Raw genomic sequence first — 19,112 nt, 5'->3', positions numbered from 1 at the left:
GAAACGGTGTACATGACCCAGCCACCAGGCTTCATCGACCCTGCCAAACCAAATCACGTGTGCAAGCTCAATAGATCCATTTACGGATTAAAACAAGCCCCCCGCGCATGGAACGCAAGATTGTGAAATTCATTACATCAAACGGTTTCATACAAAGTCGATCAGATGCAAGCCTATTCGTGTACAACAAAAATGGCGCAATGGCCTATCTAATCCTCTACGTAGACGACATAATTGTCACTGCCTCCACCGATGCACTCCGCAACACTATCATTGACGTCCTGAAATCGGAATTTCCAATGAAAGACTTTGGCATCATCAATTCTTTCCTCGGTATCTCGGCCAAATACAACGACAAGGGCTTGTTCCTCAATCAATCGCGCTACGCTGAAGACATCATCACCAGAGCTGGAATGTCAGAATGTAAGCCTTGCGCAACTCCGGTTGATCTCAAATCCAAACTCGCTGAGGAAGCAGGCAAGCCAGTCGCAGATCCGACCCATTATTGAAGTCTTGCAGGAGCCTTACAGTACTTAACATTCACGCGTCCGGACATATCCTACGCAGTTCAACAGCTCTGTCTTTTCATGCATGACCCACGAGAGAGCCACCTTCAAGCCCTCAAACGAGTCATCAGATACCTCAAAGGCACGACACATATGGGTCTGCAACTGTTGAAGAAACAAAACCTGCGTCTCACGGCCTATACCGACGCAGACTGGGCCGGCTGTCCATCAACGAGACGTTCGACCTCTGGCTTCTGTCTCTACCTTGGCGACAACCTCATCTCCTGGTCAGCAAAACGCCAACCTACTGTCTCACGCTCGAGTGCAGAAGCGGAGTACAAAGGCATCGCAAATGCCGTCTCAGAATCATGCTGGCTACGGAATTTGTTACTCGTAATGGGAAGACCTCTCAAGCACTCAACCGTGGTTTTTTGTGACAATGTCAGTGCCGTGTATCTATCAACAAACCCTGTCCAACATCAACGAACAAAACACATTGAGATAGATATTCACTTTGTCAGAGAAAAGGTCCTCCTCGGAGAAGTTCGAGTACATCATATACCTTCCAGTCTTCAGTATGCAGACATATTCACCAAAGGACTACCATCCTCGCTCTTCAACAACTTTAGATCCAGTCTTGGTGTGACAGAGCCCACGATGCAACTGCGGGAGGGTATTAGAGGATAGATATCGATAGTATTGTTAAGATATTATTCCTCAGTATATTCTGTATAGTTATGAGTCGATCCCTTATATCACTCAACCTCTTGTACTATATATTGACACATGAATATACGTAAACCTTCAAGGGAAACTTACTGTCTTACATTACAGATTCAACTACTTTATTGCCTTCTTAACTCCATAGACAGACGTAAAGCACGTTCTCACATTGAATGAGAGCTATCCCTCTGCAAGGCGATGTATCCAGAACTATATAAAGGTTAGCCTTCTTCATTTAGATATCATCCTCTCATTCTTGAAAACACCAAAGTTAATATATTTTCTGTGAAATGGCTAGCTCATCAACCCTCCTTTCTGTTTGTGATCGAAGATGGCGAAAAAAACCCAATGGCGGTTGCTTTCACCGATGAGTAGACCAAGCGTTTTACGGAGCCTTCTGTCTCATCCACAAAAACTCGGATGGTCTGTCGTTGTTTACTTTTGTCTTACTTAATACACAGCCTTTTATTTATACGAACAGATCATCGAATGGATTAGTTGATATTTATATATGTTGTGCGTGTGAAACAGGTTCATCACGCAGCAGAAGCTAAAGAAAGTGATGAAATGAAATCAATGGGGAAGAATCCATAGGCAGAACTTTGGGAGATTATGATTAGGGGTGTCAAATGGGCTGTCCGGATGGATTTGGGTGTGTCCAGATGGGCTTATTTTTTTTGGGCATTTTTGGCCGAAGCCCAAATAATACCATTTCCAAATATGACCATAACCAAATAGGACCATGTCCAGATGGACTGTCCATGGAGTCCAGATGTCCACTTAATGTAAAAAAATCTAATTTTCAATTTAAAAGATGTACAGATTCTAAATGTAATATATATAACTTCTTAAACTTACTTAAACTTCATGTTTTACAAAAGATACTTAGACTTAAATTCCATATTTAACAAAAGATACTTAAAGAAATTAAACTTAAACTCCATGTCTTACAAAAGCCAAAAGGTACTTAACAAAAGATACTTAAAGTCTTAAACTTAAACTCCATGTCTTCACTTACTTCTCTTCTTTCTTCCACCTTCTTCTTCACCTTCCTTCTCTTCACCTTCGTTCTCTTCTTCATCAGAATCACCTAACAAGTGAACAAGTCAATCCGCAAGTAAAAATGCAAGCAACAATCAAACAACAGCCAAGTAAAAGACATCTAGAGTCTTAAGCTGAATATCAAAAAGTATACAAGCTAAGTATAAAATCAGAAAACTTACTTATCACTTCAAATCCACGCAGCCAATTTCTTCCACAAATAAGAGCTTGTACATTTGATGGAAGAAGTCGGCTCCTATACTTGCTAAGAACACGGCTTCGACTCAGAAGACACGGTTGTAATGGGAATTGAAAGAACATCACACGCCATGCGGGACAGCTCTTTAAACCGTGTTGCATTGTTTTTCCAATATCTCAAGACATCTAGAGTCATAAAGGCAGCCATATCTAAAACCGGTTCAGCCAAGTACACATCTAAAGCTGATTTTCCTGTTCCCGCATTCTGAGAAAAGAATGCATAAAAGTCCTGCATTATGAACATAAAAATATTAAGAACACACCAACTCACCAAGTACAAAAACTCATGTATTATAACACTATCTTCTTACCCCATATCCAGCTGGTATACTGTTCACCAATGTGGCTTCTGAAGGGCTCGCAGTAGTGCTCTTAGGATCCTTCTTGTATACTCCATACAACTTTTTAATCTTCTTTCGGATATGATCGACTTTCGCCTTGCTTGTTAATGGATCTAAGGTGTCATAACAATATTCCAATCAAGCGAACTTCAACCTTGGATCCAACACCGCAGCAATAGAAAGTATATCACTGCAGTCTTCCCAGTACTTGTCAAACTTCAGCTTCATTGTTTCCACCATTTGACAAATTGTCTCATCATCTGAAGTCTCATGCGTTCTCAGCCAACATTCTATTTTCCAGACTTGCATAAAATATAAGTTCGCAGTCGGATATGATGAGCCAGATACCAGGTTTGTCATCTCAGCAAATGGAGCCAAAAACTTACAGATGAGTGCTCCTCTAGACCACTCCAATTCTGATGGAAAGCACTTGTAACTCGGATCTACTTCTGAGAGATTACGCAATGCTTCTCTCAATGGAAGAGCTCTAGACAACATCTTAAAGGTTGAATTCCACCTCGTTGCCACATCCAAAACAAGACCAGCTTCTTTCTTCCTCCCAACAGTTTCAACACAGGTCTGAAACATTTGCTCTCTCGACTCTGAAGACTTTACAAACTTCACGCTTTCCCTGATTTTCTCTAAGGCATCACTGATCACCGCCAACCCATCTTAAACAATCAGGTTCAGAAAGTGTGCTGCGCATCTTACATGTAGAAACTCGCCATTACACACCAAAGCTCTGCGAAGTTGTGTCTTTAGAACCCCTTGCATATTGTCGTTTGAAGAAGCATTGTCGACAGTCACTATAAACACTTTCTTCTCTAATCCCCATTCTTTCACTAACTCCATCACCTTCATAGCAATACTATAACCAGTATGAGGTGGGGGAAAAGCACAGAATGACAGTATCTTCGCCTTTAGCTTCCAATTATCAACGTAATGAGCTGTCAGACATAAATACCCCTCCACAGTGATTGCCCTCCACAAATCAGTAGTAAAACAGATCCTCCCAGGAACTTCACTCAAAACCTTCCTAAGACCAGCTTTCTCATTCTCATATATCTTATGAACATCAGACACAACAGTGTTTCTACACCAAAACTCAATACTAGGATTCGCATACTCAAAAGCTTCTCTAATTCTTCTAAACTCAACAAATGAGTATGCAAGATCGTGCTCAACAATAGCACCAGCAATCATCTCACGGAAGTCCATTATATCAAACTTCCTACTTCTAGGTGTGCTTCCAGGATTCTTTGAACAAACTCTACTATGACGCAGTAAAGTATTAGTCCCATTGCTTAGATCTATGAAATAGGAATACTCACAATGCTTGCAAATAACTTTAGTAGTCCCATCAGGAAATTTATCTCCTACAATTTCAAAATGCTTCCAACACTTTGAATGCCTCCGCTTGTTACGTCTCCGCCTTCCTCTATTCCCAGCTGCACTTGCAGAATCATCTTGTACAGAATCATGACCATCTTCATTCTGATTCATCATCTCATTACCACTCAAATATTCATCATCATCATCATCATATAGGTTCAAAGTTTCATCATCCATCTGAACAAAAGAGATTAAAGAAAACCATTAGAGACAAATGAGACAACACATTTACACAAACTCATGAGTAAACGTTCAATAGAGAAATCATGAGTAAACGTTCATGTACTATATATCAAATCCAAGCCACCTTATGGAAGCTTAGTAGTCTAGTAAGGAAACATAAGTCAAACTCTACAACTCTTAAAGAGCTCGCAAACCCATCAAATCTAGAATCGCAAAACCATCAAATCTAGAATCGCAAACATTGAATCTATAATCGCAAACCCGTCAAATCTAGAAGCAATCAAAAATTGGGCATAGTTAAACATAACATGCAATCAACCTAAAAGCAATCAAATTGCAAACCCATCAACCTAAAAGCAATCAAATCGCAAAGAGAGGAGAGTCGAGATGAAGCGACCTGAAGCGAATCAAAGACAAAGTGAGAGACGGAGAGGAGAGTCGAGGCGGAGAGACACTGCTCGAGAGATGGAGAGACGAGGCGGAGAGACGAGGCGAAGAGGCAAGTCGAGACTCTCCACTGAACCAATTGTGAATTTGTGATTTCAGATTTTTTCCCCAAATACTAACCCTAGATATTTTTAAAATATGGGCGTATTTTGGCGGCCCATGTCCATTTGGTTTTGTCCATTGGACTTTGGGCGTATCTGGGCATAGTCCATTTGGACAGAAAATATTTCGGGCAGATTTGGGCGTGACTATATTAGTCCATATCTATTTGGATATGGGCCGCCCATGGACAATGTGCCCAATTGACATCCCTAATTATGATCGATGTCAACGTTGATGGCAATAGAGGCATCTATATAATGGCTCAAAGCACCTCTCAGGTATAGTATGTATACACTAGAACTTTTTAGTTTCAGTGAAGATTAATCAACGAGCTTAGATAATAAAACTACAAATGAAGTTTGGTTTAGGAATCAGCATAGGATGATACTAATAGAAATATTCATAGTGTTCGAGGGGACAGTTTCATATCGGCACTTGAGGTAATATTATTTTCAAATTCTTCTTTTTATGTTTCATAACATGTATATGTAGCTCCTTATTATGTTTAACCAGGGAAGCTTGAAGATCATCAACCACCATCCTTACTTCAAATGGAGTTACAAAACATAGACAGATTCTGGGGCATTGATTGCTTAAACCTCCTTCTTCTTCACTCATTTGATTTCCTTCATTTCTGTTAGCTGATGAATTTTTATTTGTTTTGTTCCTATGTGGTCGTCAACAGGTGCATCAGGAGGTGGTGACGGTGAGAGATCAGTTGGAGAAGAAAGAGCGAGATCCAGGATTGTCGAGTCAAAGTGAGAGGAGACGGAGCCAAAGATTCACGACGAAGAACAAGATAGACAAACTTACAAGGAAAGACATTGATTTTTGTTTCTACATACGCATTTTCAGCTACATAACAGGTTTTCCTATTTATTATTATATCTACTCTCTTATATGCTTCGTGAAAGCAGTATGTTATGCTGATCTAGGACATGAAATATAATTTATGTCAATTTGGTCGAAATAATGAACCTGTTGTGAAGAGAGATTGTTTTTTTTTTTGAGGAAACAACGGTTGTAGCTATATTTTGGTTGCTAATGGGTTTGGCTTGGAATTTTAAATAATACTAGAGGCACAATCAAATATCATTTGAAATGGGTTGCTTGAAGCTCATATTATTGTTTCATTATGTTTTCTTCTGTTCTTGAGACATCAAGAAAGTGCATGATACAACTTCCACACATTGCAATTCATTTGCCCATCATTTATCAATGTTAATTGGCGAGTCGTTCCTCGCATGTCATCGGGAAAGAACGCATTCTCAAATTCCTTTTTGGCTGGTCATTGGTGGCCTGGTGAATTTGAGTGAGATCCTAAGACCTTTGGAGCAATTCAGCTGCAGAGTCAAAGTTTAGGGTTAAACAGAGGAACTATCAAGAAGAGATGTCATATGATTAATCCAATTTCCTTTTTTTATAACTTTTCTGTTTTGTTTTAAAGTTTTTCTACTTTTGTTATATTTTAGGTCGAGGACCTTCATAAATATCATTGTAACTTCACATTGGAGGAATATATTTAATTTCCTTTTTGATTGACAGGCAACCTAAATATGCAAGAAAATACTAGCTTTTTGGTACCTAGCCTTTTCTTCCTCAATAGTCATGGTTAAATGCTTTCCTTAAACTTTTTTTTTTGCTGAAGAAAATGTAGGACGTCTTGGAAGAAAAAGCGTTGGTGTGTAGAACAGCCAAATAAAAGTGAATCTCAGCACTTCAAAGATGCAAATGGGGCGTTGAATCCACATACATGTTCTGTGAATTCGGCGATCTGAATAACTGTCTTACTTTAGTGATCGCACTTTCTCGCAGGATATCCTAATTTATACTTGAGGAAGCTGATGAAACTGAGGCACAAACCATATAAATACTTTCATTTCTTTGGTTTAGAGAATACTGGTATTAAATTAGCACCAATTAATTTAAAACTGATTAATAGATTTCTGTCATATATAAGTGAATGTAAAGGCATTATAGTATTTTTTTTTCTCAATGGAGTTTCTAATTGATATTTCCATTTCATATACTAATGAGGTTTTTGTCAATAGAATTTTACTATTATGAGAGTGAACCTTAACTCCGTAGAAAGAGCTATTTAATTGTTTTGTTATATGCAACATCAAACCAGAATGTTGGCTAAAGATTTCAATAATGCTAATTAAGAGTTGTTGAATTAATTTGTATGTCTACTTTATTAGTTAGAATTTGAGTTTCTTTTTTTGTTCTTAAAACTATACTTACCGATGAACTTAAGATTTAGAAATCTTCAATTAGTTATGAGCTGACATTGACTCATCTTCAACAAAATCCAGGTGAATCAAAGAGACACACTCTGTGAACCAATTTGAAGCAAAAGATGATCTTATGGACGAAAAAAGAAACATTTTCTAAGTACATTAAAGTGGTGTTGGATGCCATAGGCTCAAGCTGGGAAGAACTGTTACCTGGAAACAGAATTCTCCAACCAGATTCTCAACCCGGCTTTTTTCATCAATATACTATTATATCCTACTCAGCTTTGTGCTGCTGACCATGAGGGCCTCATGATGAGGCCCCTCTTTGACTTTATTAATGAACTCATCTTCCAGTTCTACAAGTTTCCTCAATGGTTTTCTTTTTGTTAAACCAGAAACCGAAGTTTTTTCATTAAGTGGTAAGAGCATCGTTCGTGAGGTTCAAAAAGAGGTTTAGTGTCGTCTCTTCTCGTTGTGTCGGTTTTAATCCATGAACAATATATAACTTAGAGAGAAAATAACTTTACTCTACTTACTCCAATCAACTCTAATTTTAAGAAAAATCTATGTGGCTTATTGTTATAGTTGAACTAGAATAAATATTGAAATAAAGTAAACAATTAAATTTTATAATAACTAGATAAGTATATAATTTTTAAAATGAACAGTAAAATAAATAGTTAAAAACTTAAAATTGTTGTAAGAAACTTATGAACCCTAATGCTACTTTTAGTTACAAGTAATGAAACATTTAAAATAAATTTGTAGTATTAATTTATGAGCTTTTTGCAAGATTGACTCAAAACTCAAAGTCAAATATAAAACTAACTCATGCTTTTCTTGGACTTTTCTTTTGTCCTATTCATCTCACAAGTTCATGATATTCACGAAAATGCCATCAAATTTTTTTTATTTATTTTTTCCGAAAATGACATTTTTACTCTCTCACCCTCATCATCTTCGAGTAATTACGAGATTGCCATTATCATCAATACCCCAACCACCATGAACAACCAATTTGAAGCTCTTAATGCACCTAAAATCGATTTACACTCTCTCTTTCTCACTTGTTATGAACTAAAAACAACACCTCTTTCACTTTACCTCCATATTCATCCAAAAAACTCAAGCTTTTTATTCAAAATTTTTTTATGGTTTATAGAGCCATTCAAGCATACTATTCTTGGTGGGTTACTTTCGTTTGAGATTCTGGGTGGTTGGAGAAGACTCTGTGTGCTAAGGAAGTCATCTCACTAGTTTAAGGTATGAAATTGAAATTTTCTCCAGATCTGTTTGTGTAGAAGACTTACCCGTAAGTAGTCTGGATGTAGAAGACTTACGGGTAAGTCTTCTGGTCAAACAGACGACTTACTTTTAAGTCGTCATCTTTGTTTGTTAAAAAAAATCTAGAGAATACCCTAGACGACTTACTGATAAGTCGTCTAGGATAAATGGGTTAGTTTTGCATTTGACCGAATTATGTCAGATATTTGACTTTTCCTGGACGACTTACGAGTAAGTCATCTCCGGGAAAACAAAAATTTCAATATTTTATTAAATCTGGACGACTTATCTGTAAGTCGTCTTAGGTTACTTTTGCAATTGGAAAATAAAACTTAAATATTTAACTTTTCCCATACGACTTACGCGGAAGTCGTCAAGTAAGACGACTTATCTGAAAGTCGTCCAGGATAAGCAAAGTCATCCAGATTTATTTCCTAGATTATGGTCAAACCTTGCTTATCTGGGACGACTCTCTTGTACGTCGTCTGCCTGGACGACTTTCAAGTAAGTCGTCTGGGTAAAGTTAAATATATAAGTTTCTTTTTCGAATTGCAAACTAACCTGAGAAGACTTACAACTAAGTCGTCTAGCTTTAATAAAATATTGAAATTTTTGTTTTCCCTGAGACGACTTAATGGTAAGTCGTCCAGGAAAAGTCAAATATCTGATACAATTCGGTCAAATGCAAAACTAACTCATTTATCCTAGACGACTTACCAGTAAGTCGTCTAGGTTTTTTTTTTTTAACAAACAAAGCTGGACGACTTACTTGTAAGTCGTCCTAATTAAAATTTAATTGCAAAAATGACCTGTTTGGACGACTTACTGGTAAGTCTTCCAGACGACTTACTGGTATGTCGTCTGCGTCAATGTTTAGTAAACTTTCATTTTCTCTATGTTTACTAATGTGTTTTATTTTGAATTTTTGTAGATGATGCGTCAGTTACATGCAGTGTATGGAGAATGGTTGTTGAATGATTGCCGTTGGGATTTTGTGGTTGATAATGTCAAAGGAGCGAGAATCATTTTTTGGGGGGAAGGTTCGACACATGCTGAACTTCTTGCAATGGCTCAAGAAGATTATAACCTGGACATGAGCACAGAATCTGTGGAAATAACCTACTCATTACCAGCAGAAATGATGCAGGCTCCAGACACCCCTCCTATTCATGTTACAAGTGATAGACAAGTTCGAAACTTGCTCGAGATAACCAAAACGCATGGAGTACGACTTTGTGTATCAAGCCGTAGTAAGGTGGAAACGGTTTCAGAGTTCAGGGAAGATGGTGAAGCTAATGAATGTTTTGAAGATGATGATGATGATTTGGTTGAAGATGAAAATCATGATGGGGAGGAGGACGATGGGGAGGAGGACGATGGGGATGAGGATGCTGGTATCTCTATTGTTGCTGAAGCGGACAAGAATGGTGAGGATTACAGTGTTTATGGAAAGGTTGAAGATGAGGATGAGGAAGATGATGATATGTGTTTTGAAGATATCGAAAAGATTGAAGGAGGAAGATCGAATGGTAACAGTATCTATGTCAACCAGAGTTTTGTTAGCAAGGATGCACTGCTTTCAGAGCTGCGGTTGACAACAGTGAGGTTTAAGTTCTCCTTCAGAATATACAAGTCAACGAAAACTCTCCTTGTGACAACGTCCGGTTAGTGGTTGTCAATGGAAGGTCAGAGCGAGTGTGAAACATGGGACAAACACGTTTTGGGTAACAAAGTATGTGGAAAAACATATATGCTCAGCGGGAGACTGACACGCTCAGCGGAGACACTGTACTCCGAAGTATGTTGGTAGGCTTTTCATTGATCGTGTTGGAATCATTGATGGGTTGAATCCGCAGCATATCACTGATGCAATGAAGAACATGTTTGGCATGACGCTTGATTACACCACTTCATACAGAGCACTTTTATATGCACAAACATTGGTGAGAGGATCAGCAGAAGATGGGTATCCGCGTCTGCCATCATATCTCGAGAAAATCTCCTTAGCAAATCCCGATTCTATCACGGCTATAGAACTTGATTCTATCAATAGATTTAAGTATCTATTTCTCTCTTTTGGAGCTTCTATCAAAGGTTTTAAGTATCAGAGAAGGGTCATTGTGGTGGATGGGACTCACCTAAGTGGGAAATATGGAGGTGTTATGTTAGTTGCAGCCGCACAAGATGGGAATTTTCAGATATTTCCATTGGCTTTTGGGATCGTAGATGCTGAAGATGAACCTTCTTGGGAATGGTTTTTCACAAAATTGGCTAGTTGTGTATCTGATGAGCAGCCTCTGGTGATAGTCTCTGACCGGCACGCGGCCATTAAAAGTGCGTGTGATAAGGTGTTTCCTTGGGCAACCCGAGGAATATGTTATTATCACCTTCAAGATAACATTGTCAAAAAGTTTAAAGGGAAACATCTCTTGTACTTGGTGAAAGGTGCTGCTTATGCTCATACGGTTTCAGATTTTGACCGGTACATGGCTGAGATACGGAGTGCAAACCCGGACCTTGCAACGTATTTGGAGAATGCCGACGTCAGCCTATGGTCAAGGGTTTATTGTCAGGGGGACATGTACAACATAAAGACAAGCAACATCGCTGAATCTATTAATTCCGCTCTGAAGCGAGCTAGAGGATTTCCGGTTCAGTTCCTGTTGGAGTTCATAAGGGAGAAGCTAGGAAAGTGGTTTTGGAAAAGGAGAGAAGATGCTTTGAGTCTCCCAACTCAACATAGTCGAGGTGTTGAATACTTGCTTGCTGTTCGATCGGAGATAGCGGATACGATGACGGTACAACCAATTGATGGATGGCGATTCTTTGTGAAAGGTGGGAAAATGGACTGCGTGGTTGATTTGGAACATAGAAAGTGTGATTGTGGTGTCTATGCAGTGGAGAAAATACCTTGCTCTCATGCTATAGCTGCTGGAACATCTGTTGGTTTGCATATCTCCACACTTGTATGTCCAGTGTACTCAAAGGATTTTCTGTTTGCAGGATACTCAGAGAATATATATCCTTGTGTTGGACAACAAGTTGAGGAACACACATGCTTTCCTCCGGAAGTAAAATGTGGTCCGGGAAGACAGAAGAAATCAAGATGGCAATCTTGGTTGGAGCTATCCAGGATGAGAGGACGCAAACCCCAGAAGCAACACATGGTTTATAGATGCTCAAAATGCAAGGAAACTGGCCATACGAAACCACAATGTAAGTCGTCCAGTGATTAGTCTTCCAGACGACTTTCCATTATGTCGTCCAGTTAGTCGTCCAGGTTTTTTTCTTCCAGAAGACCTTCAAGTTAGTCGTCCACTGATTAGTCTTCCAGACGACTTTCCATTAAGACGTCCATAAGGTCGTCCAGTTAGTCGTCCAGGGTTTTTTCTTCCAAAAGACCTTCAAGTTAGTCGTCCAGTGATTAGTCTTCCAGAAGACCTTCAATTAAGTCGTCCAGAAGGTCGTCCAGTTAGTCGTCCAGGGTTTTTTCTTCCAGAAGACCTTCAAGTTAGTCGTCTAGTGATTAGTCTTCCAGAAGACCTTCAATTAAGTCGTCCAGTTAGTCGTCCAGGGTTTTTTCTTCCAGAAGACCTTCAAGTTAGTCGTACAGTGTTCAGTCTATGTACTAAAAATTTGTGTTATGAACTTATCTGTGTCAACTTCTTTGTCAAATTGCACTACCAAACAAATTTGAGATGGTCTTGCCCTTTATATTATCCGAAATATAGTTACAAAAGATCACTGCTTAGAAGACTTTCCAGACTACTTATAGTTAAGTCGTCCAAAATAGGGATCAAGTTCAAATACAAAATAGGGATCAAGTTCAAATACACACATCAGCCTAATCTATCATACAAAATAATCTAAAGTGGCCTGTTTATCACCCGTCATACGTACCCAGGATGTCATCCATGTCCTTGTTTTCGAACTCATGCAGGTCAGGAAGCTCTTGAAATATATCCACCGCCATCTTATCCCTCATACTCTTCCCGTTGGGCTTAGCAAAATCTTTTTTACTAAACTATATCCCAAGAGCATGACATTCAATGTACTTTAGAGTGTACACGCCACAATCACCAGCTCAGGCCGGAGGTATATTGGTCAGTCTCTCATATGTGAATGGCTCCAGGCTGTATTGTGCACGTACTTCGTCTGAGGAAGCGCACTCAACAAGCAGATAAGGGAACATGTAGAGAAAAGGCTCCATTACCACATCGAGTTCTTCTGGGGAGATACTGGAACAAATGCTGTCAAAGACGACTATGTGCCTCTTAGGGATCGATATCCACATAGCAATCCAATGACTGTCGGCGAAGTTTACTGGCGCATAGATATCATCAATATTCGTCCCCCAAACCTTGTTCGATTGGCAAATGATGGTATAGTGTCTGCATATTAATTCCACGCCCCCCCAGGGAATCTTCTTCCTAAACCGTTGTGATCGGGCTTAGAGTCCTTAAAATCCTTGAAGTTGAATATCCATTGCTGAGCAAAGAGATGATCAAGGAAGCAAATTCTCTCGCTCCTGAAATATTGTGGGTTAGCGTCGTACCTCTTCCTCAGCACATTAATCCAAGCATCAATATGCTGCATATAAAATAGAGTACAAGTCAGAAGATATCAGACGACTTAGTGGTAAGTCTTCTACGTAAACGACTTACCAGATGACTTACAAGTAAGTCGTAGACGAATTAAGTCGTCTGATAAGTCGTCTACGTAGAAGACTTACCAGACGACTTACAAGTAAGTCGTCTACGTCATAGCAGAAGACTTACACAGTCCTCCAGCCACTCTAGGGAGGTTCGGAGGATTTGATACCACCAAGTTCTACTTTTACGTGGTTTTTTATCGAGAGCTGTTCTATAATGACTGCAAACACAAAATATTGAAAAGCAATCAGGTTTTATGGGAAAAACAAGCTATTATGTGAAAAGCAAGCTATTATGGGAAAAGCAAACACTTACGGACAAGATTTCAACCAATCAGCGAGCTCTTTCAACTTCGTCTTGTCAATTGGTGCAAAAGGATTATAGCCTGGATAAAGCTTTATGTTTGAAATGATCACTCTGGCCGTGCTGTTTGACGTATAAGGAGATTTCTGTGAGGCAGGAAGTTTCCTTGTTCGATCACTCTTTGCACGGCAAAGTGCCAAAGCAGCATCCCTCTTTTCTAGATATCTAGCATCCTCCTTCTGTAAATCTGAAACAGTGGATTGATTTTTGTCCAATAGAATAAGGCTCGGTTCTGGAGCTTTATCTTCCGAGGAACTAGCATCTGCGGGCACAGCTGCGGGCACATCTGGACCTTTATCCTCCGCGAAGCTCTTCCTTCCCGCGTTCGTCCCATTAACACTTTCACTCTGCAATATACAAGATGGGTTTATACAATAATAACCAAAGATCCATTTCAAACAATAATAACCAATGAGTGTCTTCAAACATGAAACAAAATACATATATAAAATCCATACACTATAAACAAAGCACACATGTTCTGACATACAAGAAACAAAGCAAATGCAACTTTTCAATTCTTATTCTTAAGACTTTGTCTAGTCAATCTCTTGTTGTGAGAGGATTCGTTACTAACCCCGGGTTCGAGCGTCGGTTTAAGTGGAGAGGTAGTGTTTTGAGATGATGTCCCTTTCCGTTTTGTGGTGATACCAACCTTCTTCTCCACAGCTTCCACCCTTTCCGACAGATACTTGATCTCCTTAAGGCACGTCCCAAACCCTTCCCTCATGGCATCAGCTATGTCCTTGAACATGGTTTTAATATCCTCTTTGGTCAACCCACCAACAGTCGTAGTCATCTCTTCACTAGCCTCTGCAGCTGCCTCTTCACTAGCCTCTGCAGCTGCCTCTTCACTAGCTTCAGCAGGTGCCTCTTTACGAGCTTTCTTCTGAAGTCTTGGACTGTCTTCCTTCACTACCTTTTTCTTCGCTGGACTCACAACCGCCGGCTTTGTATTGACCCAAGTACCGGTGACTTCCCAGCAATCCATGGTCCACTTCCACGGTTTCTTCACAAACATGAGTTTAATTATGTTCTCCACGAGCGTGTCCTCAACATCAAACTCCCATTTTGGAAACATTTCAGCAGTGTCCTTTTCAACAATGTTAATCACCCTAGTCTGCAGTAAATAGAAGATATGAACTTAGATATTTGACGGATTAAGAAAGATGGAAAGAAAAACTTCATAGACGACTTTAAGTCGTCTGGAAAGTCTTCCAGCTGGACGACTTAGTAGACGACTTATAATTAAGTCGTCTGGAAAGTCTTCCAGCTGGATGACTTAGTAGAAGACTTATAATTAAGTAGTCTGGATAGTCTTCCCAGACGACTTAATTATAAGGCTTCTACTAAGTCATCCAGCTGGAAGACTTTCCAGACGACTTAATTATAAGTCTTCTACTACGTCGTCTAATTGGAAGACTTATCAGACGACTTAATTATAAGTTTTCTGCGAAGTCGTCCAGATTGAAGTAAATACCTGACTGAGGATAGCCTCTTTAAACTGTCTGCGTCCTTTGCGACCCTTGTAAGCCAGTATCGGTGGAGACGGATTGTTTGGGAGAGGATTACCAAAATTAGCACCCAATTCCGGAAGAGCTGTGTACACCCAGACCTGGAGAGCTTGTGCAAACCCATTAATAGTGTAACAACCCGAAATATCTATGCCCTTCATAGAGTCTATCAGCACCTTAAACGCGACTCTCCCCCATGGATAATTCTCAAACCGTTCTAGCTCCATCACTAGCCTTGCCAGACTAACCCATGTAGGGGTTGAATACTTTCTCCCTTCAATGTATCCAGTGAAGATGGCAAGGTATGCGAGCCACTTGCGATCATCCCGAGACCACCCTTTGCATCTCTCAAGTGCTGCTATTATCTCCTGAGTAGATGGCCCAGCTTCGACATGAACTCCCAGCATCTCCCAAAAAGAAGTCAACTCCTTTGTAACAGCAGAGTGAGGTCTCTCAAGGTCCTCGATGTACTCGTAGTTTAGACCAGTGAGGTTTTCAAACTCTAACAGTGAAAACCTCACAGGTTCTGGACCAATGAGACTCCACACCTCGTACTTCTTCTTTATGTCCAGCTGGAAACCGTACATGTAGTGAACCAGCCTTGAAGCCCAATCAAATCCCAGCTCTTGGAACTTGATGAAAACTCCCAACTTCGACTCCTTCAGCTCTTCATATTCGTCATCATGAAGAGCTTTCTTTAAAGCAGCATGCAACTTCCAACAAGTATGATACGAAATGCTATGCACTGCGGGGGCTCTTCCCCTAATGTATATATCCTACGGAGGAGTTCTGGCATCTCCATTTTTTTTGCCTGCAAAACAATCAAAGACAACCATCTCAAACAATCAAAGACTTATAATTAAGTCGTCTGGCAAGTTTTCCAGCTGAAAGACTTATAATTAAGTCATTTGGAAAGTCTTCCAGCTGGAAGACTTTCCAGACGACTTAATTATAAGTCTTCCAAGACTTCCAGTTTTATGTTCACCTTTTCCTCAATCAATCACTCGACAGTAAGAGATATAACTTACCGGCAGCGGAATTCAACGAGACGCCTCTGAGAGAATGCGCGCTAGGGTTTCCTCTCGGATCTTAAATAGAGGAAGCGGCTGTGAGAACGGTGGTTAGAACGACGGTGATAACGGCGGAGAGATAACCGGCGGTGAGAACAATGAGAACGATGGATTAGAGAGAATCGACGGAAATCGCCTTCGAAATCGCCTTTGAGAGAAACGGCTTTAGGGTTTTCTGATTTTTGATAAACAGTGATAAAAAAACAGCTTATATATGACCGGTAAATAATCCGGTTAGGTTTAAAAGTACATTGTAAAATTAAAGGTTTGGTCCGGTTTGGACGACTTACTAGTAAGTCGTCTGTTGAATATTGTACATCAGACGACTTACTAGTAAGTCGTCCCAGACCCTAAATTTAACCCCTAAACTAAATTGACTAAATTAACTAACTAACCACGTTATAAACCCGTAGTTATACTTAAATAGTGTTTACTATACACAGAAATAAAAATACTTAGGTAAATTTTAAAGTTTTCAAAAAAAACATTTATGCATTCCAAAATCTAACCCTAAGAACACATACAATACTACAACATATGTTGGCAAAACCTAAACCAAAGAATATCATGACTCACTACTTTCACTCATCTATGTTGAAAACAATTAACTTTTGTTATATCGTAATTTATATCTTTTAAAACATATGTTAATTACATGATTTCAATTTTTCACTTATCAAAATATTTTTTACAAAATTTTTAAATTATTTCTAAGTAAAACTAGTCTAGATGACTTTCTAGTAAGTCGTCTGGACGACTTACTGGAAAGTCGTCTGGGCAGACGACTTACGGGGGTTAGAAACGTAAAAAAATTTGGGTTTTTTTGTTTGTTCACAAGGGGTTGGTTGTAATTTCAATAGCCTTTTAGGTTACTTTTGCATTTGATTCAAGTTTGGGTTAACTTTTGTCTTTGATCAAGTTGTGAGTCATATTTGGCAATTTTTCCTTAATTTATTTACTCGTCCGCCCGTAGGGCGGGTTTACCCTAGTATATACATAAAGCAAACTAGAAACATATATGAAAATACATGTTTCAACTCCTAAGATAGAAAACACAGACAAAATCTAAACAATCGGAAGTGATCCATACAACATATAAATGAACGCCATATATAACTAAACTCATGGTTTGAACTGATAGACAATATATGCAAAGCAGTGTATAATAATGAAACAAGAAAACTTGAGTTGCAGAATCAAAGGCCTATGGCATTACTGAGATAGCCAAATCTCAAGCTCATTTGTAAGTGATTCAGGCAACAGATTAGTGAACGCCATATAGTGACAAAAGAAGCCAGATACAAACCATATAGTGACAAATGAATCACTTACAAATCTCAAGCTCATTCGTATGTGTTTATCACCAGAAAGCCATAGATAATGGATTTTCCAGCAGCAACAAAGCAGTAATAGATTAAGCCTTGATTTTAATAAGTGTTTCCCGAGGGTTCTCACTCCGATCATAACCACAAAAACATGAGAACATGCAATGGGCATCTCCTATACAAAACACAAGATGTAAACCAATGTAAGTGATTCAGGCAACACGTCAATGAACACTATATATTGACTAAACTCATGGTTTGAACTGATAGACACGAGTACAGTATATACAAAGCAGTGTACAAAAGCATGAGAATATACTGTGCGCATCTCAGACACAACATCTAAACGAATGTAAGTGATTCAGACTACATATCAATGAACGCCACATATAACTAAACTCATGGTTCGAACTGATAGACAATATGTGCAAAGCAGTGTACAATAATGAAACAATGAACAGAAGTGGCAGAGACACAAGCTACTCTCAAGACTTGTGTGAAAATGATACGAAATGTTCCCCCTGATCAAAGGCCTATGGCATCATTGAGATAGCCAAAGCTCAAGCTCATTCGCAACTGTTTCTCACCAAAAAGCCAATGATAATGTCTTTTCGAGCAGCAACAGAGCAAGAAGAGATTCTAACCTTGATTTTGGTAAGTGTTTCCCGAGGTTTTTCATTCCAATCATAACTACGAGAACATGAGAGCATACAGTGCGCATCTCATACACAAAACACAATCCATTTTTCATATCGAACGTGAAGAGATGATCAGCGAAGGCAATAACATACATATGATCGATCAAAAATCATGAAAATAGCCATGGCCGGCTTAACTTATTATTGGGCCTATGGGAAAATTTATTTTTTGCATGATAGATGATTAAAAGAAAATTATGGGACCCTTGTTTAAAAAAAAAAAATTGGGGCCCCTTCTGTCATTAAATTTGATTGATTTTAGGGTGGGTTCCGGGCGAATGCATGGTTTGACTTCCCTCCTGAACAGTCCCTGAAAATAGCACGAGGTGAGATACAAACCACAATCTGGAAGCAAACGTAATCAGATCGTACTTACCTAATCATATACACGATTGCTCTCTCAAATTCCACACAGATCGTGATTGAACAATGGATAAGTACATAACCTAACATCTAAGCAACAAACAGCTCCTTGTATCTTCAAGGTGGACTGCTCTCATCGAGTTCCACACACATGAACACGCAGAGAAGCTAACATTCAACAAGAAATTACTTTATTCGGAAACCAATGAGATCTCAGTTACGTAATCGAAACAAACAAGATGCAAATATTAATCAGAACGATAGAAGAAGAAGAAGCTTACCATCATCTCCATGTTTCTCCTGAAGATTGCAGTAACCAGGTGGTCTCTTACTTGGAACTTCTTGGGCATTGAGCTGAGAGAGAAATTTGAGAGCGATGTTGTTTCATTTGTGTTGGAAGTAAACTTGATGTTAACTTAGAGACCAAGAAATAGTAATCCTACTTGAGTTAAGATTAGGAAAAAAGGAAATATGTTTTGTTAAGTAGGATTAGGAATTATTAGGATCTATATAAAGGAAATACCAACTAGTGTTATCAATTGTGAGTTTTTGATATAAATTTTTGTGAGAGCTTAAGTTTTGAGAGAGTTTTCCTTCAGCTAATAATAAGAAT

General features: G+C 39.1%; 2 protein-coding genes across 2 annotated transcripts; one reads left to right on the top strand and one right to left on the bottom strand.

Moving 5' to 3' along the window:
• The first annotated feature begins 200 nt into the window (after positions 1 to 200).
• Positions 201 to 1,193, top strand: LOC125587279 (uncharacterized mitochondrial protein AtMg00810-like). Its single transcript, XM_048757510.1, has 2 exons — positions 201 to 477; positions 568 to 1,193. The coding sequence occupies exons 1-2, from the start codon at positions 201 to 203 to the stop codon at positions 1,191 to 1,193; spliced, it is 903 nt and encodes a 300-aa protein (XP_048613467.1).
• Positions 1,194 to 2,535: 1,342 nt separating this feature from the next.
• Positions 2,536 to 18,849, bottom strand: LOC125587278 (zinc finger BED domain-containing protein RICESLEEPER 2-like). The gene is made up of 6 exons (XM_048757509.1): positions 18,781 to 18,849; positions 4,842 to 4,961; positions 3,591 to 4,438; positions 3,256 to 3,521; positions 2,840 to 2,982; positions 2,536 to 2,757 (listed from the first exon to the last, which is right to left on the bottom strand). The coding sequence occupies exons 1-6, from the start codon at positions 18,847 to 18,849 to the stop codon at positions 2,536 to 2,538; spliced, it is 1,668 nt and encodes a 555-aa protein (XP_048613466.1).
• Between the last annotated feature and the right edge of the window lie 263 nt (positions 18,850 to 19,112).

The sequence above is a fragment of the Brassica napus genome, chromosome C5, assembly GCF_020379485.1.
Source record: "Brassica napus cultivar Da-Ae chromosome C5, Da-Ae, whole genome shotgun sequence".
Lineage (NCBI taxonomy): Eukaryota > Viridiplantae > Streptophyta > Magnoliopsida > Brassicales > Brassicaceae > Brassica > Brassica napus.
Note: the sequence above shows the minus strand (reverse complement) of the source record. Positions and strands in the feature narration are given on the sequence as shown.

Bases quoted from the DNA above. Each gene is read 5' to 3' on its own strand.
- LOC125587279 (XM_048757510.1), top strand. From the start codon at position 201: ATGGCCTATCTAATCCTCTACGTAGACGACATAATTGTCACTGCCTCC. The intron at 478-567 runs GCAAGCCAGTCG...TATCCTACGCAG, and splicing joins CAAACTCGCTGAGGAAGCAG to TTCAACAGCTCTGTCTTTTC.
- LOC125587278 (XM_048757509.1), bottom strand. From the start codon at position 18,849: ATGCCCAAGAAGTTCCAAGTAAGAGACCACCTGGTTACTGCAATCTTC. The intron at 4,962-18,780 runs GTAAGCTTCTTC...CAATTGGTTCAG, and splicing joins GGAGAAACATGGAGATGATG to TGGAGAGTCTCGACTTGCCT. The intron at 2,983-3,255 runs GTAAGTTTTTGG...ATGACACCTTAG, and splicing joins GTCTAGAGGAGCACTCATCT to ATCCATTAACAAGCAAGGCG.